Source organism: Thalassophryne amazonica, chromosome 4, assembly GCF_902500255.1.
Source record: "Thalassophryne amazonica chromosome 4, fThaAma1.1, whole genome shotgun sequence".
Lineage (NCBI taxonomy): Eukaryota > Metazoa > Chordata > Actinopteri > Batrachoidiformes > Batrachoididae > Thalassophryne > Thalassophryne amazonica.
Window position 1 is genome coordinate 72,589,162 of NC_047106.1, and position 24,029 is coordinate 72,613,190.

Genomic DNA, 24,029 nt, shown 5'->3' on the forward strand with positions numbered 1-24,029 from the left:
CGATTGCTTGCACATCAGCTACGCCAGCGTTCAGCTTATCAAACGATTCCAAAAATAAATGACGATCAAGCCAAGGTATGTTGTGATAATACTGAAATAAATCTGTGTTTTAGTCAATTTTACCGTACCCTGTACACATCAGAATCACCAGTTGATTCATCTGAACTAGAAAAGTTTTTTAGCAACCTGGAGCTTCCCTCAGTAAATCCTGATTTGGTAAACGAGTTGGAGAGAGATATCACTGTGGCTGAAATTGTCGTAGCAATCGGAGATATGCAAAATGGGAAATCCCCGGGCCCGGATGGCTTTCCCATTGAGTTTTTAAAACTTTTTCAGATCAGCTTTCCCCTCTTTTATTGTCAGTTTTTGAAGAATCATTTTCCTCTTCATTATTACCACTCTCTATGCGGCAAGCTGTTATATCATTGCTACTGAAGAAAGATAGAGACCCCTTAAACTGTAGCTCATATCGCCCAATATCTTCTTGAACACTGATGCAAAAATCCTGGCAAAGGTTTTAGCAAGGCGTCTTGAACACGTGGTTCCTACGATTGTCTCATCTGACCAGACAGGATTTGTAAAAAACCGTCAATCTTTTTTTAATATCAGGCGACTGTATGATGTTTTACATACTTCTGCTCCACATGGTCATAAGAATGATGAAGTTGTACTTTCGCTGGATGCTGATAAAGCATTTGATCGTGTGGAATGGAGATTTCTCTTTAAGACCTTAGAGTCTTTTAAATTTGGCCCTAAATTTCTGTTGTGGGTAAAACTACTCTATTCATCTCCAATGGCAGCAGTACGCACTAATAATAATTTATCTGGCTATTTCAAATTACAATGTGGTACAAGACAGGGATGTCCACTCTCTCCATTGTTATTTGTTAACTGCAATAGAACCACTGGCAGTGGTGTTACGTAACAACTTACGTATTAAGGGCATAAACCGGTTTGGCATGGAACATAAGGTTTCTTTATATGCGGATGATACCCTTTTATACATTTCAGATCCCCTCTCTAGTATTCCTGAACTACTTGCTCTGCTTCAAGAATTTGGGCGAGTATCTGGTTATAAGGTTAATCTCCAGAAGAGTGAGCTCATGCCTGTGTCTTCTTTAAATGCAAAACTTGAGGGCAATGTCCCATTTAAAATTAACACTAAAAAATTTAAATATCTCGGCATTTGGGTAACACGAGGCTATAAGGAGCTTTACCAGGCCAATTATTCACCTCTTCTGGCAAATCTTAAGCATGATATCACCAGGTGGCAAACTCTACCTCTCTCTCTTGGGGGAAGGATTAATTCAATCAGAATGACAATATTACCTAAATTTTTGTATTTGTTTTCTGAACTTGCCAATATTTTTGACAAAATCTTTTTTTTTCCAATTTGAATAGTCAGTTATCCACATTTATTTGGAATAAACAGCACCCTCGAATTGGCAAAAGGATCTTACAGATGCCCCGTAGCCTTGGTGGTATGTCACTGCCCAATTTTATGTTTTATTACTGGGCAGCGAATATTAGAGCCTTATTATTTTGGTTAGAAACAGATAATCTCCCTAGTTGGATGGCTCTGGAAAAAACCTCGATCACATCTAGCTCTGCATCTGCTTTACTTTGCTCTCAGTTACCATTTACAAATCCACTCTCAACCTATACCTGTAATCCTGTTGTTACTCACACACTGAAAATTTGGAATCAGTTCAGAAGGTCATTTCACTTTACAGAACTATTGTTTTTTGCCCCAGTGTCAAATAATCACGTTTGTCCCTTCTTTGACTGATGCAACTTTTAATTCCTGGACTCTTAAAGGTGTGCATTCACTTTATGATCTCTATGTAGACAATATCTTTGCCTCTTATGATCAGCTAGTACAGAAATTTGGTCTCCACTCTTCACATTTTTTTAAATATCTCCAGGTCAGACATTTTGTGAGGTCAAACTCTGTCAGTTTCCCTTTGTGCCCCTCTAAGAACTTGATGGATTCGATTCTGGAGTGCAAAACCTTTCCAAAACGGACACTCAGCAGGATTTACAAACTGCTGAGCTGCTGAGACGAGTTTGGACTCCCTTAAACACAAATGGGAGCTGGACTTGAAAGAAACCATATCAGATTCAACGTGGGGAATCATTATCAAGAACATTTATTCATCTTCAATATGTCTGAGACATTCCGTTCTTCAGTTTAAAGTCGTCCATTGTCTGCATTGGTCTAAGGACAAACTGTCAAAGTTTAAACCTGACCTGGACCCGGCCTGCAACCGTTGTAAGCAGTCCCCAGCCTCACTGGTTCACACATTCTGGACCTGTCCAAAACTACATGGTTATTGGCAATCTGTTTTCAACACACTTTCTGCAGTCTGTGGTAGGACTGTCCATCCATCTCCACTGACCTCTCTGTTTGGTGTTGTCCCTCTGGAGGCCCTATTCAGTAAAAAACAGAAGGCTATGATTGCGTTTTGTTCTCTGTTGGCCAGGAGACTCATTCTCTGCCAATGGAAGGATTTAAATCCACCTACATATGGTCAGTGGATGAGAGAAGTTATGTATCATATTCATTTGGAGAAGATCAGATATACTGTAAAAGGATCTGTCAAGGTCTATCTTGATACATGGCAGCCATTTCTATCTTATTTTGAGAGTGTGCCTGCAGATGTTTTAGTTTAAATACTATCAGGGTCTGTGATGCATACTAACATACGGTACTTAAGATTGTGTTTGTGTGTCCTTAGATGCCTGTACAGTTTAGTTATTATTATAGTTGATCTGGTTTAGAAGGGGTGGGGCGGGAGGGTTATTTCAAGTTTGTGTTCTCTGTTTGTTTTGTGTGTAAAAATGGAAAAAACTAATAAAAATACTTTGATCAAAAAAAAATTCCAGCTGACACACACGAATATCTAACACCCCTCACTTGACACTTAGAAAATGTGTGGCCATTCACGCTGTCAGCACGAAAATAGTGAGCAGACGATCACTTTTGAGCTGGAGGTGAAATATGTCTAAGTGCCCCCACGAGTGTGGCGTTGCAAAACAGCAACACACATGTGGTGCATGAGCCTCGCACATGTGTGCGTGTCGCGCCCCCCTCCCTCCACTTCACCCCTACACATGTGGCGTGGGGGGGGCAGACATGAACACGTGAGGCTGGACAGCCAGGTCAGAGCGCAGCACGGGGAACCGCCTCTCAGCTGCTGACCAGAGACACAAATGATGACTCAGTGCACAGGACGTGTCACATTACAAACACAGAGACCACAGCCAGGACTAGGGTTGTGTATTGAGAACTGGTTCTTTTCGGGTATTGTTAAGAAATGATTCGATCCACCGACATCAATAGCCTTTTTGTTTAACGATTCCCTTATCGGTCCTTCAGATCAGCCGTTGTTTTTGAGGATGTTTATCGGGAAAATGATCATTTCTCTATGTTGATTACAGACCCTGCAGCGGGTCTATAATCAGCTCCTTCTGCAGCGCGACTCTGCTTTGAAGCTTGAACCAATAAAGCACCACTTCGAACCGCTGCTTCGTTGGTTCTTTGATTCGCTGCTCTTCATAAGCGGCAAGTCCGCTTCTTAACCCCTCTCAAAGCCATTAAAATATGTCAATCATGAGTCACTTTTGTGTGGATTAAAGTCACTAACTTGGACTATTGTCTTGTTGCAGTCAAGAAATAGTCCTCCAAATGCTGCACCGCTCTCTGCCGAGACAGAGTCCGGCTGGAATTAATAACTTCAAAGCAAATTGCTGTTTAAATCAAATGACACCTCTTTCCAAACACTGTAATACAGACAACAGACTAAAACATTTTTTTTCCTCCCAAAATGAGACGTCCTGCATTCTTTATGAATTACATCCTGACATGCAGCACAGCCAGCTGCAAGAGCTCAGCTCAGATATATGGAAAGACATTCATCCCAATAATGTCTGAAAGGAAATGTTTTTCACAAAAACTACAGATTTTGTTTATTTTTATTTATGTCCAGAGCTCAAGGATCCACCATGTAGAGTTTATTTATGTCCAGAGTTTAAAGATCCAGTGACCAATTTCATATTTATTTACTTTAAGACTCAATAAAATGTTGTTGACATAGACAACCTGTAAAGCCTACTTTTAGTACACAGAAAATTCACAAGAGGTATCGATAAGGGAATCTATAAGGAATCGATAATGGTATCGATATGGATAAAATCTTATCAATACCCATCCCTAGCCAGGACAGGTATATTAATAATTATCATATACCTATAAATGATATGCCAATATGATTGGATGAAACACTAAAGAATAAATAGCAATACACCCTTTTCGCGGATGGGTTATATTTTTCATACCACCCGAGTAATCAGCCAATAAGGTGTCACGTACAATTCTTTCCTCCTCGCTTAGAAAACAGGGCTTGGAACTTGAGGTGGATGGATGATGAAAGAAGCAAAACACCTTCGCAATTTATGTAGATATTTTGATGAATTCTTCATTTACAGCAGCTTCATTAAACAAATGTACTCGAATGATTATCAGCACGACGGTGAGCTTACAGGCTAACCTCCGCTAACACCAGAGACAGTTGCCAGTTATGGCTTCTGAAACAAGGGAGAAAAAAAAGAAACACCACCGGTCAGCTGAAGCATTAGTGGACGTAAAATATTTTGTCTGTTAAGAGCTTCACCTCTTGTTCCACATGTGTATTTCCTTCCCACCGGTGTCACGTATGTCCACTAATGCTTCAGCTGAACTGTGCTGTTTCTTTTTTTCTCCCTTGTTTCAATGAAGGGAGAGCACGCGCATTGTGTTCTGCGTGGATTTATCATTTATAGGTATATGATAAAATCATTATCAAGTTGTTTTACCAATGAATATGGCTTTATACACCCTGAAGAAAACCATACACCCTGAGGCCGCAGTACTACACCACCTACATACACACTTACATAAATACTAAAAATAATGATCACATAACAGAAAGTGACACATTTGTGTGTGCGCTGAACTGACAGGGAGCGCGTCCGCCGATAGCTGCAGCTGTTGAGATCTGTGGTTCTGGACGTCCCAGCTGGGGAACACGTACTGTGTTTAGACAGATATGACCTAACAACTGTCCACTGTGATGCACGTGTGTCTGCTTGCTGTCCTCACGTGGACACACGGACATACATATAAACATATATTACAGTTGCGACCACCTGCAGTGAGTGAGCGCACGGTGCGCACATTGACAGGCTGCCCCAGGTGAAACAGACACTCAGATCATAACACGCAGCAGGCAATCTGAATGTCACATCACCCATCTGAGCTCTCTTCCACATGAAGCAGTGTCTGTCCTGCAGCGCACCGTCCACAGGACACGCATGTCGGGCCGACATGAGCGCAGGGCTGGCTGGACACACCGGGCCCACAGATGCAGACATAAGAGTGCATTGCTTCATTCATGTCATTTCATGACTGTACATCTGTGACCATGGGTCATCTACAGAGGAACAAACGGCTCATACTTGTACTGTCCGCTCGATAAGAATGATTTAATAAAATGCGATGTTTTTTATGGCATGTGGTTTTATTTTTTAAATACGTTTATCTCCTTGTTGATTTCAGGCATTTTACAGACCTTTTATAGGACAGCAATGGTTGTGCAGTGGTAAAGTTTCTGGCTGGCAATCAGAGCTTTGTAAATTGCAGGTTCAAATCCCATGGGTGGCATGTATTTTTTTTTCCACAGCAGCTGCACAATGCTCCAGCTGCTGGCATTGTGTTCCTGCTGCAACAGTTTCATGCACGCTCGTGCACAAAGCCATCACAGCGGGATCGTTCACGCCTGCAAGACCACGTGTCCCTCCCGACGTCAGCTCAACGTTTTCGCGGTTCGCTCATACAAGCTGTTTTGCCGTGATTCACTCTGATTTGTACTTATTTGTACTATGTGTGAAGGGGCCCTAAAGCACATCATTCCACAACAGTGATTTGTGCTATAGGTTAACAAAAATGTCAGTTCTTCAGGGGGCTAATAATTTTGACCCCTGTTTTTGTGAAATAATTTTATTTCTGTGTGCAAACTAAAATAATGTGAGCATACAAAATAAAACTATAATGTTTAAAAATGTTATAGCATTTCTAAACATCACAGTATCATAGTTTCAACATATATGTTGAAAATTCCTTGTTCTGTTCAAAATGCACTTGGAAAAATTTTGAAGAAAATGTTAAATTTCATAGGGGGGGGCATAATTTTGTCCTCATCTATAACTCCTTCTCAGAATTTCCACTAAACTGTGGAAAAAAACCGAACATTTTTATTTTACTCTGTGCTCCTTTGCACTGGGTTGAAAGATCAGACCCAGATTACTTGGCACGGCAAGGTGTACCATGAATATGGTGAACGTCAACTCCCCAAGGCCACAGTGAAATGCAGGCCCCCAAAGGGCAGGACCAGGGCAAGTGGATTAAAAAAATATTTGTAGAAATTAACAATGAAAGTGCCATTATGACTTTCATTAATAAAAAAGTAATAGATTATTCAACCCTTACCATGTAGCAAAAGTGGTGCAGCTGGTTTGACTCTCATTCTGGTGTTGACCAGGTGTGGTTGGCCCATCTCCTTGGACCTGTGCTGGCGAGCCACCACCTTGGCTGTATGTGGCATTTCATTTGCCACTGAAGAAAAACACATCATCTGGAAAAAAAGCAGAAACTGATATCCATAATTTATGATGTGACAGTCAGGTAGAAATAACTGTTTTCAACATAGATATATGGATATTTCGTACTGTCATAATTAGAGGTCCAAGCACCAACAGTGTTAAGGCCCCTTATTATTATAATTATTCACAAAATTCATATAATTATTATTCCAGAATTATTCACAAAATACATATCCACCAAAGACCAACCACGGACATTTTAGATCAATTCCTCCAGCAGTGTTTTAGTTACTATCTGGAAATTAAATAAAAGACAGCATCCATCTCGGTTAAGATTAAGATGGATAACTAGTTCAATGTCTCTACAATTGTCAGCTAAAAACAGGAAGCTGAAGTTACAGAGAGCACAGGTTCAACAAAACTAGACAATGGAAGATTCCAGGAACATTGCCTAGTCTGATGATTCTTAGATGGCAGCATCAGATTTTCTATTTAAAATAATGCATAACATTTTTTGGTCAGATTACTTATGGGCTTTCAAAATGGAGTCACTACATATCCAAATGGCCGTAATTCCTAAATAGCAAAAATATGACATTTTTGTTAAACCCATGAAATTCAAGCTAACAGTTTACACCAGAGGCACATCTTCATTGCAGTGGTGCACAGAAGAATAATACCCATAGGCCCTGATGCTCAATGCAGGTGCTTATCTCTGGCTTCTACAGTAAGTAAGTACAGTTCCTTTATGTACATACATACAACAAAATCTGTCCTCTGCAATTAACTCATCCTAATTACAGTTAAACACAATCCAACCACTAGGAGCAGTGGGCAGCCACAATCTGGCCCCTGGGGACAAACTCCAGATGTAGAGACTCTGCCTTGGTCAGGGGCAGAGAAAGGAACAGACCCTAAATAAGCATGATTTTGATTGTGGGAGGAAGCTGGCATGCCCGGAGGAAACCCACAGACACAGGAAGAACATGCAGACTCCACACAGAAAGGGCAGGATGCGACCTTCTTGCTGTGAGACATTAGTGCTAACCATTAAGCCACTGTGCTGCCAGTGTGAAGTGGCTGAGAGTCTATGCCTCCCACGGGGGTGAGATATAAGTCCATCGCTGATTACTTCCCCAGCCAAGTCTGGTACCCTTTTACAGCTGGGTGGACTGGGACAATGTAAAATGAAGTAAGTGTCTTGTCCAAGGACAAAGACAGATAGTGTGACTGGGAATTGAACTTAGGTCTAAATATAGGTAGTCCAACTCCTTATGCCAGTGACCTACAGATGCAAAATTACATAAATAGAGTCACTGTCCAATTACTTCTGGACCTACACTTCAAACCAAGTCAGAAACCTCCACACCGCCTGGTTGTATGTTGTCGAAACGTTGTATTCCACAAGTTTGCATTTCGAGGAAAAGTTTCTTTTATTGCCAAAATGTGTAGACACCAACTTTTCAAGACGACCATCTGCAACCAAAAAACACAAACTCACCTCTCCAAAGCAGTTGCGCTCCAGGTGGACAACAGATGGCATGCTGGCTACCAGCGAATACAGGTTGTTGTGACCCATGTCTTTATATGCGATCTGTTCCCCAGTCAGCAACTTGTATTCTGACTTCAAACGGCCCAATGACACTCGACCCTTGTTGTTCTGGAGAATGGCACGGAGTGTCTTCTTAAACACCTCCACATCAGCCATCTGCAAGGCAATTTCGTAAATAAGCAAAGAAAGAGATAAACAAGCTAAAATAAAGCAGAAACTGACAAAGTAAAAGTTGGAGGAAGCTTAAATTATAATTTCCTGTTTGATATCTACTTAACTACATGATTTGTATAAAGTTAGTCTCTCAACACAGAGTGCCCTGGTTTGGTTGTGGGGAAATCTCCCGTGACACATGTGGCTCACATACTCTAACCCAGGGACTTGTCAACAAACCAGGTGACATTCAACGTAGACAGACGATCTTATTTTTACCATTTACAATTCTATTTTACATGGTGTCGATTTTTAATGATTCATCAGTTTAAGTGTTCCTCTAAAGACATCAACATATAGTACCTAAGTTCTTAGGTTTCCATTTGATACCATAATGATTATACTTTTTATTTTCCTATAGTATGCTAACAGAGTTACTTTAGATAGATACCAATACAATCTGTTATGTGTCGGACGCAGCTCGGAGAACCGACCAGCGATTGAAGGACCCAGTATGAAATAAGCAGAGCACGGTACAAAGGCTAACTGAATTTAATACATAACAGTGAAAATGTAATAACAGAAAGGTGCGGCCTGGCGTGGTGCGCTCCCAGCAGCGCTAACGGTCCGGAGCCAGAAGCTGTTTCGGACCCAAGGACCCCGCCGACACCCCCCAGGTGGCCGCAACAACCGAGTCTGTGAAAGAAGGAACCATTATGTGAGTCCACACTCTACACACAGAACACTTAAAGGTGTACAAACAGCAAACACTTCCTGGCTTGATTACTGATCAGCTTCCCAACCTGCAGGCATGGAACATCCCGTTCACAAAACTCCACCGCAGTGGAAGCTGATACATGACTAACATACAGCTCAATACAATAAGGTGTGAGGGACACCACATTTACTGACTGTATAACTGTTAGTCACAAATCCAACGTACCTCAGGAAGTGTGCTGACGAGGCGTGAGACCTCACCCCCTCCTCTTTCACAGACCGTGCATCAAACCTGGACATTCTCAGCGTCCGCTGCTGATGAGATGGCTCCCAAGACGACGATCTCACCCGTCTGGTCACAAGGTCGAGTCTCTGGCAAATACACACTGTGCACTCCAGTCTTAAATGCCAACATGCTCCAATCCATCCAGATGCACCTCAGCTGTGAGTCCTGACGAGTCGCAGGTGATCAGGGTGAGGTCCTGACAGCCTCAGCAACACAGCCACTCAGTCCCAAATGCACGCCACCTGGGAGGAAAACAAAAAGACAAAACAAACCGGCAGCCAGGCCCCCCCAGTCATATAACAACAATCATACACTCATAGCTTCTGTTTCTATAATACCAGATTTATAGCTTAGCCTACTAACTATATTTAATGTTACTACTAGTCTTCATACTAAATTACCTATACTGCAATCTTCTCCTGTGATGTCTTATTTTTCTTATGTCTTATTATTATATTATATATACTTGTTCTTGAGCTGCATGGGTGGGTAGGGAGAGTTCCCATGGTATAAAAAAGCTTTTCAACCTACCATCCCTGGTTCTCAAGACCAGGCACCTAAGTGGCTCTACTCTACTCTTTTCTACTCTCCTATTTTACTCTTCCTTTTTAGATATTTGTACCTTTATATACTAGCATAGTTCCACCTTAGAACTGGAATGTAATATATAAGCTATACCTTACTGAATTTTCATGGTAATAACAACAGACTGGATAAGACAAGGTGGGAGAACTTAACTTTTTGCATGGTCATGATGAATGTTATCTTTGGCTGAAGAAAAAAAAGAGGCTATTTTAAGGTTTTAACCTTAAAACTTTACATTTAGGTTGAGGGTAGGATCTGTGTAACCTCTTTAATCATGGCTACAGATTCTGTGTCTTCACAAAGTGTGAGTGTGTGTTCAGTAATTAGTGTACAGGCCAGGAGAGGGTCATAACTCACACTTGGTGGGGGAGAGAGAGTAGCGTCAACTGAGAACATGGCACCATTTTGGGGCCAACTGTGCTGAGTTACTGAACCAACCGTTCACATTTTCAACATTTTTTAAATCATTTAACCACATACAGCAACACATCCAGGCACAGGTACTATCACAATAAATATAAAAATAGCTATCAAATTTACATATATTTACAATTTACCATTTATGATGATTTATTTAATTAATTTAAAGCCTGATTTATGCTTCTGCACAGCTGTAACTCCGTGTCATGCTATGACATGCGTGACAGTTTTAAAGCTCTCCGTTGCTGGATTATGCTTTATTATGGATTAATATGACATTCAGCAATTTCATTTTTTCCGACTCCGTGTTGTAAAGTTGCACACTTTTCTGCCACATTTATGTGATCCCGAAATGCAATCAGTGTGTGCAGTGCAAAAACTATTAAAATATGATGGGAGATGAAGGAGTGAAAGCAGAAAAGTGTCAAATCACAGCCATTTGTGTCTAATTTATCAGGTGCACTTCAGGCTGCAGGTCAGAGTCTGAGCACTGGTCAGGCTTTTAATCACAGAAATAACTCTTGTCCCACTTTCCTCAAATCAGCAAGTGTCAGAGCGCTGAAATTTAATTTTGTACCTCCGTTACTTTGCACGTCTGGACTGCTCAGGTTTTTAATGGAAATGCATTGCGATCAGATGGGATATTTATCCGATGTGAGGAGAAAAAATCTGTTATACAAAATCCATTATATACAGTGTTTATTACATGAAAAACAATACAAAAATTTTGAAACTTTTTTGTTCAGTGACTGCGAATATCCAGTTTATACAATGATGGTTTAGGTGAGTTTTACTGTACATGAACATCAACAATAAATTTACCTCTCAAAACTTTGACGATGATGTCGGCTTCCATCCCACACGGCTGACTTTATTTTCACAAATTTTTCTTCTGTTTGGATCTGAAGGGAATCTGTACATCTTGAAACCCTTGTTGTGTCTATTTGTGCATCCAAATGCACAACAACCTGGTATTTTCAGCGAATAAATAAATAAAATAGCTGGATTTACATGCAGACAGAACAGCACACATTATTTTGGCCCCAAGATGGCACCATGAGTCACTGGACCGTTTTTTTTTTCTTGACTCGTCTTGTTGCTACTCTCTCAATTAAAGGACTCTACGTAATTCACACTATATTTGTCTGAAAGTTATCTACAAAATTAATTTTAGCACGATAGTAATCAATATTGTGTCGCTTTTTTATTTTATAGCCTTTCAAACTGACCCCTATCAATCACACAGGAGTTCAATTTGTGAGGGTCACTGTGCCGAGAGCATATAGGTATTTACATACCACCACAGGGAGCAGACTACTTGTGGCTCCATCTCCTTTGTAACCCGCGGTGTTAAAAAAGAAAGGTAGCGCAAACATATCAAAACATACTGTGGTTGTTTACTTCTGCATTTAAGATGACAGATTGTGGTTATTTTTTTTCACAAGTGGGCATCATGGTGTTGTGTGGGACGCCAGAAGAGGAGGTACTGCTGGCCCACCTCCAGAGGGTGCCCTGCCTGAAGTGCGGGCTTCAGGCACGAGAGGGCGCTGCCGCCACAGACACAGCCGGGGTTGACAGCTGTCCCTCATCAACTCATGACAGCTGTCACCCATCTCCACTTCATCAATCCACTCCATAAAAGCTGGACGTCATCTCCACCTCGCTGCCGAGATATCATCTACCTGTGAAGGTAATATTCTCTGCTGTATCCAAACTGTGACTTACGTCTGATCTGTTTTGCAGCCGTTTTTCCTGTGGTGCACTCTGCTGGGTTGGCGTTTAGTGAGAGAAGCGACGTCTTCGCCTCTCACTCCTTCCAGATAAGTGATTTAACAGGAGCTGCACGAGTGTGTGATTAGAGGTGGAGGTGACTTTCCACCTTCTGACTGTTTTTGTTACTGGGTGTGCACACACCCACATCTCACTGTTTGTGCTCCTCACCAGCAGTACCAGATCCGACAGTCGGGGACGGTGATCACCTGGGAATTCGGGACTTGGCGGCTCCAGTATTCACCAGGTTCAGTGGCGGCGGAAATCGTGTGGTTCCGGCTCTTCTCAGGACAGACGTCTTCTATCCTCGAGCCTGCCCACACGTCACCTTTGTGTATTGACTGCTATCAGATTCTGAGATTGTCTGTATAATCGTTGTGCACAGTCACAACATTAAATTGTTACCTTTTGGCTCATCTATTGACCGTTCATTTGCGCCCCCTGTTGTGCGTCCGTGTCACTACACTTTCCCCAACAGGATATCTCGGCCAATGTCATGGATCCCGAGGGGCGTCAACCATCTGTTGGACAGCCAATGGAAGAGCAGGGTGCACAGGCGTCGGCTGGAGGCGTGACTGGTGAGTTGCAGCACATCCTCACCGCCTTTACCGCTCGGATGGACCTGATGACCGAGCAAAACGTCATCCTTAATCGCAGGATGGAGGCTCTCACCGCGCAGGTGGAATTGCGTGCTCAGGGCGCTGCTACAGCTCCTCCTCCTGCCGACCCGGTGCCGAATACAGACATTCCACTGGTCATTCAACAACCCCCCCCACCATCCCCTGAAGCATACATAAGCCCCCCAGAGCCGTACGGAGGTTGTGTGGAGACGTGCGCGGACTTTCTTATGCAGTGTTCGCTCGTCTTTGCACAACGTCCCGTGATGTACGCGTCTGACGCCAGCAAGGTGGCTTACGTGATTAATTTGCTTCGGGGTGAGGCACGCGCTTGGGCTACAGCGCTTTGGGAGCAAAGTTCATGGCTCCTTGCTTCTTATACTGGGTTTGTGAGGGAGCTCAGAACTGTTTTTGATCACCCTAACAGAGGCGAAACCGCGTCTACCGTGCTGCTGTCAATGAGACAGGGGTGCCGGAGCGCAGCCGAATATGCAGTCGACTTCCGCATCACGGCTGCTAGATCCGGCTGGAATATGACTGCGCTCCGCGCCGCCTTCATAAACGGGCTGTCGTTGGTCCTGAAGGAGCACCTGGTGGCTAAGGAGGAACCGCGGGATTTGGCTGAGCTTATCGATTTGGTTATACGATTGGACAATCGGTTAGAAGAACGCTGATGGGAGCGAGGCAAAGGGCGTGGTCAGGCACAAGCTGTCCCTCTTCCTCCCGGGTCCGAAAGGGAGCCGTCTTCCCCACGCTCCACAGCCACAGCACTCCGTGTGGCTACAGCTCCCCCTGCTGACGGTGCTAGGGACACGAGCAGGGCCACATTCAGACAGAAGAGGCCGGTCCGCGGGGAGTGCTTTGTCTGCGGCTCAAGTGAGCATCAGCAGAGAGACTGCCTCAAACGGTCAAAACACAAACGCCCGCCCTTAGAGACTGGGCTGAGGGGGGGTCAAAACATTCACGTGGGTCATACACATCTGTCAACACGACTCCCAGTTAAAATCCTGAGTGGGGATTTAACCCTCCAAGCCCCAGCACTGGTGGACACGGGGTCAGAAGGGAATCTGCTGGATAGCAGATGGACAAGGGAGGTAGGGCTCCCTCTGGTGGCGCTTTCTTCGCCAGTGAAGGTGCGAGCACTAGATGGCACTCTTCTCCCTTTTATCACACACAAGACACTACCTGTAATCCTGGTAGTGTCTGGGAATCACCGGGAGGAGATTGAGTTTTTTGTAACTCCTTCTACCTCCCGCGTGATTTTGGGCTTCCCATGGATGATTAAACACAATCCCCGGATTGATTGGCCGTCTGGGGTTGTGACTCAGTGGAGCGAAACCTGCCACCGGAATTGTTTAGGATCCTCGGTTCCTCCCGGTGTAAATGCTGATGAGGAGGTTAAAGTCCCTCCCAATCTGACGGCGGTGCCGGTTGAGTACCACGACCTTGCTGACGTCTTCAGCAAGGATCTGGCGCTCACCCTTCCCCCGCACCGTCCGTACGATTGTGCCATTGATTTGGTCCCGGGCGTTGAGTTCCCATCCAGCAGGCTGTACAATCTTTCACGTCCTGAGCGCGAATCAATGGAGACCTACATCCGGGACTCATTAGCTGCCGGGCTGATCCAGAATTCCACCTCCCCGATGGGTGCAGGTTTCTTTTTTGTGGGCAAGAAAGACGGCGGACTCCATCCATGCATTGATTACAGGGGGCTGAACGACATAACGGTTCGTAATCGATACCCTTTACCCCTGTTGGATTCAGTGTTCACGCCCCTGCATGGAGCCCAAATTTTCACCAAACTGGACCTTAGGAATGCGTATCACCTGGTTCGGATCCGGAAGGGAGACGAATGGAAGATGGCATTTAACACCCCATTAGGTCATTTTGAGTACCTGGTCATGCCGTTCGGCCTCACTAACGCCCCCGCGACGTTCCAAGCATTGGTAAACGACATCTTGCGGGACTTCCTGCACCGATTCGTCTTCGTATATCTGGATGACATACTCATCTTTCCCCCGGACCCTGAGACTCATGTCCAGCATGTACGTCAGGTCCTGCAGCGGTTGTTGGAGAACCGGCTGTTTGTGAAGGGCGAGAAGTGTGAGTTTCACTGCACCTCTTTGTCCTTCCTGGGGTTCATCATCTCCTCCAACTCCGTCGCCCCTGATCCGGCCAAGGTTGCGGCGGTGAGAGATTGGCCCCAACCAACAAGCCGTAGGAAGCTGCAACAGTTCCTCGGCTTTGCAAATTTCTACAGGAGGTTCATTAAGGGCTACAATCAGGTAGTTAGCCCCCTGACAGCCCTGACCTCTCCAAAAGTCCCCTTCACCTGGTCGGATCGGTGCGAAGCCGCGTTCAAGGAGTTGAAACACCGGTTCTCGTCTGCACCAGTTCTGGTGCAGCCCGACCCTAGCCGCCAGTTTGTGGTTGAAGTGGACGCCTCTGACTCAGGGATAGGAGCCGTGCTATCCCAGAGCGGAGAGACCGATAAGGTTCTTCACCCGTGTGCCTACTTTTCTCGCAGGTTGACCCCAGCTGAACGGAACTATGACGTTGGCAATCGAGAACTCCTTGCGGTGAAAGAGGCTCTTGAGGAGTGGAGACACCTGTTGGAGGGAGCGTCTGTGCCGTTCACGTTTTTCACTGACCATCGGAACCTGGAGTATATCAGGACCGCCAAGCGGCTGAACCCCAGGCAAGCCCGCTGGTCACTGTTCTTCGGGCGTTTTGACTTCCGGATCACATATCGCCCCGGGACCAAGAACCAGAGATCGGATGCCTTGTCCCGGGTACCCGAAGATAAAGTCAAGACGGAGCTGTCGGATCCACCGGAGTCCATCATTCCTGAGTCCACTATCGTGGCCACCCTCACCTGGGACGTGGAGAAGACCGTCTGGGAGGCCCTGGCACGGAGCCCGGACCCAGGAACCGGTCCGAAGAACCGTTTATACGTCCCACCAGAGGCCAGAGCTGCAGTCTTGGACTTCTGTCACGGTTCCAAGCTCTCCTGTCATCCGGGGGTGCGAAGGACCATGGCAGTTGTCCGGCAGCGCTTCTGGTGGGCGTCTATGGAGGCTGACGTCCGGGAGTATGTCCAGGCCTGTACCACCTGTGCCAGGGGCAAGGCAGACCACTCGAAGACACAAGGACTTCTGCAGCCTCTACCGGTGCCTCGTCGCCCCTGGTCCCACATTGGCCTGGACTTTGTCACGGGTCTCCCACCGCCCCAGGGCATGACGACCATCTTCACGATAGTGGACCGATTCTCCAAGGCGGCCCACTTTGTGGCCCTCCCGAAGCTCCCAACGGCCCAGGAGACAGCAGACCTCCTGGTCCGCCACGTCGTGCGTCTGCATGGGATACCAGCGGACATTATCTCGTACCGTGGTCCTCAGTTCTCCTCCCAGGTGTGGAGGAGTTTCTGCAGGGAACTGGGGGCCAGCGTGAGCCTCTCGTCCGGGTATCACCCTCAGACGAACGGACAGGCAGAGCAGGTCAACCAAGAACTTGAACAGGCTCTCCGCTGCGTCACGTCCGCGCACCCGTCGGCCTGGAGTGACCATCTGGCCTGGATCGAGTACGCCCATAACAGCCAGGTGTCCTCTGCCACCGGCCTCTCCCCGTTCGAAGTGTGTCTGGGGTATCAGCCCCCACTGTTCCCTGTGGTGGAGGGAGAGGTCAGTGTGCCCTCGGTCCAGGCAACCTGCGAAGATGCCGACGGGTGTGGAGCACCGCCCGCTCTGCCTTGTTGAAGGCCCGGACGAGGGCTAAGGCCCATGCAGACCGCCGGCGTTCCCCGGCTCCTGCTTACCAGCCCGGGCAGGAGGTATGGCTATCAACGAAGGACATCCCCTTACAAGTGGACTCCCCTAAACTGAAGGAACGTTACATTGGACCATTCCAGATCCTCACAGTCCTCAGTCCGGCCGCAGTGAAGCTGAAGCTACCAGCTTCACTGCGGATCCACCCGGTCTTTCATGTCTCACGTGTCAAGCCATACCACACCTCCACCCTCTGCACTCCTGGACCGGCGCCGCCTCCTGCCTGGATCATCGACGGGGAGCCTGCATGGACAGTGCGCAGGTTCCTGGACGTCCGTCGTAAGGGCCGGGGGTTTCAGTATTTGGTGGACTGGGAGGGGTATGGACCAGAGGAACGCTCCTGGGTGAAGAGGAGCTTCATCCTGGACCCGGCCCTCCTGGCCGACTTCTACCACCGTCACCCGAACAAGCCTGGTCGGGCGCCAGGAGGCGCCCGTTGAGGGGGGGGTCCTGTTGTGTGGGCCGCCAGAAGAGGAGGTACTGCTGGCCCACCTCCAGAGGGCGCCCTGCCTGAAGTGCGGGCTTCAGGCACGAGAGGGCGCTGCCGCCACAGACACAGCCGGGGTTGACAGCTGTCCCTCATCAACTCATGACAGCTGTCACCCATCTCCACTTCATCAATCCACTCCATAAAAGCCGGACGTCATCTCCACCTCGCTGCCGAGATGTCATCTACCTGTGAAGGTAATAGTCTCTGCTGTATCCAAACTGTGACTTACGTCTGATCTGTTTTGCAGCCGTTTTTCCTGTGGTGCACTCTGCTGGGTTGGCGTTTAGTGAGAGAAGCGACGTCTTCGCCTCTCACTCCTTCCAGATAAGTGATTTAACAGGAGCTGCACGAGTGTGTGATTAGAGGTGGAGGTGACTTTCCACCTTCTGACTGTTTTTGTTACTGGGTGTGCACACACCCACATCTCACTGTTTGTGCTCCTCGCCAGCAGTACCAGATCCGACAGTCGGGGACGGTGATCACCTGGGAATTCGGGACTTGGCGGCTCCAGTATTCACCAGGTTCAGTGGCGGCGGAAATCGTGTGGTTCCGGCTCTTCTCAGGACAGACGTCTTCTATCCTCGAGCCTGCCCACACGTCACCTTTGTGTATTGACTGCTATCAGATTCTGAGATTGTCTGTATAATCGTTGTGCACAGTCACAACATTAAATTGTTACCTTTTGGCTCATCTATTGACCGTTCATTTGCGCCCCCTGTTGTGGGTCCGTGTCACTACACTTTCCCCAACACATGGTTTACTTCTACGAGGCTGGACATGCTGGTCACAGGATGCGAAGAGGAAAAACCCGACAAAATATCCATGGATTGTCAATTCTGCAGTTTCCTAAAGACTGCAAAAGGCAAAAGTTGCTGCACCATAAGGACAACCAAGAATGTTTGTGTTTGATGCAGAACAGTTAAATGCAAATGGAACTGTGGCTGGTTAACCAAAATAATTATTTTGGAACAACTATGAATTTGGAGGAATGAAACATAAACCACAGACGGAGTAAACATTGTTAAGCAGACAACAAGAGAGACTGGCACACAGTTTTCAATTAAAAATAACGCTGCTACATAGCTCTGGATCAGCAGGGAGAAAATGAATCCACCACACAACTCTGGATCGCCAGACAGGAAATAACGCCACCACACAGCTCTGCATCACTCGTGAAGAAATAACGCCGCCGCACAACTCTGGATCGCCCATGAAGAAATAACGCCGCTGCACAGCTCTGGATCACCGGTGTTAAATAGCGCCACCACACAGCTCTGGATTACTCGGGAGGAAATAACGCAATCGCACAGCTCTGGATTACCCGGGATGAAGTAACGCCACCGCACAGCTCTGTATCACCGGTGTTAAATAACGCCACTGCACAGCTCTGGATCACTGGTGTTAAATAACGCCACCGCACAGCTCTGGATCACTGGTGTTAAATAATGCCACCGCACAGTTCTGGATTACCCGGGATGAAATAACGCCACTGCACAGCTCTGGATCATCCCGGATGAAATAACGCCACTGCACAGCTCTGGATCACCGGTGTTAAATAACGCCACTGCACAGCTCTGGATCACCGGTGTGAAATAATGCTAACACACAGCTCTGGATCACCGGTGTGAAATAACGCTGCCGCACAATTCTGGATCGCCCATGAAGAACTAACGCCGCTGCACAGCTCTGGATCACTGGTGTTAAATAACGCCACTGCACAGCTCTGGATCACCGGTGTGAAATAATGCCACCACACAGCTCTGGATCACCGGTGTGAAATAACGCTGCCGCACAATTCTGGATCACCCATGAAGAAATAACGCCGCTGCACAGGTCTGGATCACCGGTGTTAAATAATGCCACCGCAGAGCTCTGGATTACCCGGGATGAAATAACGCCACCGCACAGCTCTGGATTACTTGGGATGAAATAACGCAATCGCACAGCTCTGGATTACCCGGGATGAATTAACGCCACCGCACAGCTCTGGATTACCCGGGATGAAATAATGCCACCACACAGCTCTGGATTACTCGGGATGAAATAACGCAATCGCACAGCTCTGGATTACTCGGGAGGAAATAACGCAATCGCACAGCTCTGGATTACCCGGGATGAAATAACGCCACCGCACAGCTCTGTATCACCGGTGTTAAATAACGCCACTGCACAGCTCTGGATCACTGGTGTTAAATAACGCCACCGCACAGCTCTGGATCACTGGTGTTAAATAATGCCACCGCACAGTTCTGGATTACCCGGGATGAAATAACGCCACCGCACAGCTCTGGATCATCCCGGATGAAATAACGCCACTGCACAGCTCTGGATCACCGGTGTTAAATAACGCCACTGCACAGCTCTGGATCACCGGTGTGAAATAATGCTAACACACAGCTCTGGATCACCGGTGTGAAATAACGCTGCCGCACAATTCTGGATCGCCATGAAGAAATAACGCCGCTGCACAGCTCTGGATCACTGGTGTTAAATAACGCCACTGCACAGCTCTGGATCACCGGTGTGAAATAATGCCACCACACAGCTCTGGATCACCGGTGTGAAATAACGCTGCCGCACAATTCTGGATCACCCATGAAGAAATAACGCCGCTGCACAGGTCTGGATCACCGGTGTTAAATAATGCCACCGCAGAGCTCTGGATTACCCTGGATGAAATAACGCCACCGCACAGCTCTGGATTACCCGGGATGAAATAACGCCACCGCACAGCTCTGGATTACTTGGGATGAAATAACGCAATCGCACAGCTCTGGATTACCCGGGATGAAATAACGCCACCGCACAGCTCTGGATTACCCGGGATGAAATAATGCCACCACACAGCTCTGGATTACTCGGGATGAAATAACGCAATCACACAGCTCTGGATTACCCACGATAAAATAATGCCACCGCACAGCTCTGGATTACCCGGGATGAAATAACGCCACCGCACAGCTCTGGATTACCCGGGATGAAATAACGCCACCGCACAGCTCTGGATTACTTGGGATGAAATAACGCAATCGCACAGCTCTGGATTACCCGGGATGAAATAACGCCACCGCACAGCTCTCGATTACCCGGGATGAAATAATGCCACCACACAGCTCTAGATTACTCGGGATGAAATAACGCAATCGCACAGCTCTGGATTACTCGGGAGGAAATAACGCAATCGCACAGCTCTGGATTACCCGGGATGAAATAACGCCACCGCACAGCTCTGTATCACCGGTGTTAAATAACGCCACTGCACAGCTCTGGATCACTGGTGTTAAATAACACCACCGCACAGCTCTGGATCACTGGTGTTAAATAATGCCACCGCACAGTTCTGGATTACCCGGGATGAAATAACGCCACCGCACAGCTCTGGATCATCCCGGATGAAATAACGCCACTGCACAGCTCTGGATCACCGGTGTTAAATAACGCCACTGCACAGCTCTGGATCACCGGTGTGAAATAATGCTAACACACAGCTTTGGATCACCGGTGTGAAATAACGCTGCCGCACAATTCTGGATCGCCCATGAAGAAATAACGCCGCTGCACAGCTCTGGATCACTGGTGTTAAATAACGCCACTGCACAGCTCTGGATCACCGGTGTGAAATAATGCCACCACACAGCTCTGGATCACCGGTGTGAAATAACGCTGCCGCACAATTCTGGATCACCCATGAAGAAATAACGCCGCTGCACAGGTCTGGATCACCGGTGTTAAATAATGCCACCGCAGAGCTCTGGATTACCCGGGATGAAATAACGCCACCGCACAGCTCTGGATTACCCGGGATGAAATAACGCCACCGCACAGCTCTGGATTACTTGGGATGAAATAACGCAATCGCACAGCTCTGGATTACCCGGGATGAAATAACGCCACCGCACAGCTCTGGATTACCCGGGATGAAATAATGCCACCACACAGCTCTGGATTACTCGGGATGAAATAACGCAATCGCACAGCTCTGGATTACCCACGATAAAATAATGCCACCGCACAGCTCTGGATTACCCGGGATGAATAAAACACAATCGCACAGCTCTGGATTACCCGGGATGAAATAACGCCACCGCACAGCTCTGGATTACTCGGGATGAAATAACACAATCGCACAGCTCTGGATTATCCGGGATGAAATAACGCCACCGCACAGCTCTGGATCACCGGTGTTAAATAACGCCACTGCACAGCTCTGGATCACCGGTGTTAAATAACGCCACTGCACAGCTCTGGATCACCGGTGTTAAATAACACCACCGCACAGTTCTGGATTACCCGGGATGAAATAACGCCACTGCACAGCTCTGGATCACCGGTGTGAAATAACGCCACCGCACAGCTCTGGATTACCCGGGATGAAATAACGCCACTGCACAGCTCTTGATTGCCCAGGAAGAAATAACACCACTGCACAGCTCCCGATGGCTCAGGAGGAAATATCATCCCCACAAAGATCTTGATCGACTGAGAGGAAGAAACGTTACTGTACAGCCCTCAATCACATGGGAGACTCCGCCGCAGTCTTTGCTGTTTCAGGGCCCACACCACAGGCATCCATGCAGGCACACGCAAAGCCAGTCCCTGTCAGACTGGAGGAGCCAGTTGTTGGTCGCAAGCTTTCTCATTCTGCAGCACAATGGCTTAGTGGTTAGCACTGTTGCCTCACACCGAGAAGGTCATGGGATTGATTCCCACCTGTGGCCTTTCTGTGTGGAGTTTGCATGTCTGCATGGGTTTCCTCCAGGTGCTCCAGTTCCCTCCCACATTTAAAGATATGCAGGTTAGGTAAATTGGAAATTTTATAATTGTCCAGGTCTTGCAAAAGAGATCTCAAATTTCACCACGACCATTGTTGAGTTTGTTCGCTTGTTTTGAGTTTGTATGTTGGAAATAAACAAATTCATTTTGAGTGATTTTAAATGATAAATTTACTTTATTTGTTAAATGGTACTACTTATTGCAAGAAAATTTTCAGCTTTGGGGTTGTCATATTCTCGGAACTGTCACAATCTTCCATTAATGCATGGGAAAGCAACGGTAAATAAGCAATAAAAAATAATTTTAAAATGAAGCACATTAGCCAGGCACGGATAAGTGAAAACCGTCACCATCCTCATGCTGCAGAAAGTGTTTGTGGCAGCAAAAGAAAAAAAAGATGGATGTTGATGATGCAAAGCATTCTGGGTCAATTTTACCCATATGCTGTAGTGAGAATTCCAAAAACTATTTTTGGAATGTATCACAGCCCTTAAATGCAGGAATGTATATTAACAAATGGAATAAATTTGACCACACAAAACATGAAATATCTTGAGTTCATACTGTCTGCAATTGATTTGGGGTTGTAGAACAGCTTAACAATTGATACTAAGCCCTTAGGTTAGGATGGTTTTACCAAGAAACTTTTGTATTGAGCCAAAATGAACTGACAGCTGCAGAAAAATACATATTGTGGGAAGTAACAGAATCTTTAATTTAACACATTCACATATGAATAACTCCATGTTGACAACACAGCAGCTGCAAAATTCCAGCTCCTCTCAATTCAGCAAACCAAGCTGTAAAATTTACGCATTAAATACTGAAACCATAAATAAATTAAAATGAAATGGTTTCAGTGTTATTTGCTCGTTTCTACGTATCGCTTTCGATCCGAAATAGGAACCATTATCCACTTAATGTGCACCCAAACGCTTTTAGTTTCGTTAGCTCGCAAACGCTTTAAGTTTCGTTAGTTTAAGAAACGTTGCAACGAAAAAGAAAATGGTAGTTCGGCGTGACTGTGCAGGTGTTTCTGGTATTTTAAGTCTCACTTTGGGACACTTGACGCGGTAAACGTTCGCAGCGCAGCAACAGGACAGGAAACCGAGAGTGACGTAATCCCGCACAATTAAACACTCTTCTTCGGGATACGGCTATTTGGATAAAATTCCCTTGTCATTTTCATTTACTTCAGCAAAAAAGTGCTTCTGGCGTTTGTTACAGACCTACCGATAATACCTGAGCGTCACAAAACAAGTTCCCAGTTCGCTTGGTCAACGAAAGTGTGCGAAACACCGAGTTAAATCCTCGATCGCCTCCGTGAGATAACGTCAAGTTACCTCCAATCAAACAGACCGTTGTAACATCTCACCTTCACAATAACACCACAACGCCACATGCTTTCATCGAATGTCTATAGCGACCACTGGTGTAATTATTTTCCCTTTATTGTGAAAGTTAAAAACGGAAAATACGTTTATTTGATTCTACCTTGACAAATATTGACCCATCCCAACACGAGTGTCTGTAAAACGAACACCCGGCAAAAGTTTGACAGAGCGGAATGTTGAGCGCATTTAAAACAGAGTGAACGGCAGAAAAAAAGTTGTACCTTGTTGTAAAAAGGCGAATCAGCGATGTGAAGATGTTTCCCGGTCGCTCTCGATGCTGACACTGTAGCCGGTCCACGTCCACTCACAGCCTCATCCGCCTCCCGACTGCTCCGCTGTGCACGGGATTCTGAGTAATTACGCGTCAAACCACGCGTATTGACGCGTTCAGAATAATCGGAATCCCAATGTTTAAGTCAGTAGTCAAAGCAAAGAGTCCAAAATAGACGAGCATTCAGAGAACACATACTTCGACAAGCAACAGAGGAAGTCAGTCAGGAGTCATTAAGATTATTATTATTATTATTATTTTTAATCTCAACCACTAATGTTAATAGACTGTTACACGGATACCACCATATTGGATTTGGCGTGATGCACGCTGGGATTGTTTAGAGACAAACAGAGCATCAATGTCTTGTAGACATTGTGATTCTTAGGTATGATCTAGTAATTAAGTCATAAAACTCAGCTGGATCTAACCACCATCATACTCATTTGTCATGTCAGTGTGTGCGAGCCTTAGAATAAAGTGGGTGGTTCTGATTATTATTATATTTTTTTTCTTTTACACGAGGAACCATAACTTC

General features: G+C 46.1%; 1 protein-coding gene across 2 annotated transcripts in view; it reads right to left on the bottom strand.

The window, feature by feature from the left end:
- Positions 1-23,666, bottom strand: part of tdrd7b (tudor domain containing 7 b) — a 136,199-nt gene extending 112,533 nt beyond the window's left edge. Inside the window, exons 1-3 of one of the 2 annotated variants that reach the window (XM_034168103.1) lie at positions 23,442-23,666; positions 8,141-8,347; positions 6,527-6,671 (exon numbers count right to left, since the gene is read on the bottom strand). In XM_034168103.1, coding sequence (XP_034023994.1) covers positions 6,527-6,671; positions 8,141-8,347 — 352 coding nt within the window. In that variant the 5' untranslated portion in view covers positions 23,442-23,666. Of the gene's footprint in view, positions 1-6,526; positions 6,672-8,140; positions 8,348-23,059; positions 23,191-23,441 lie in introns of those variants that run through there. The other variant, XM_034168101.1, reaches the window with a different exon arrangement.
- Positions 23,667-24,029: the final 363 nt, after the last annotated feature.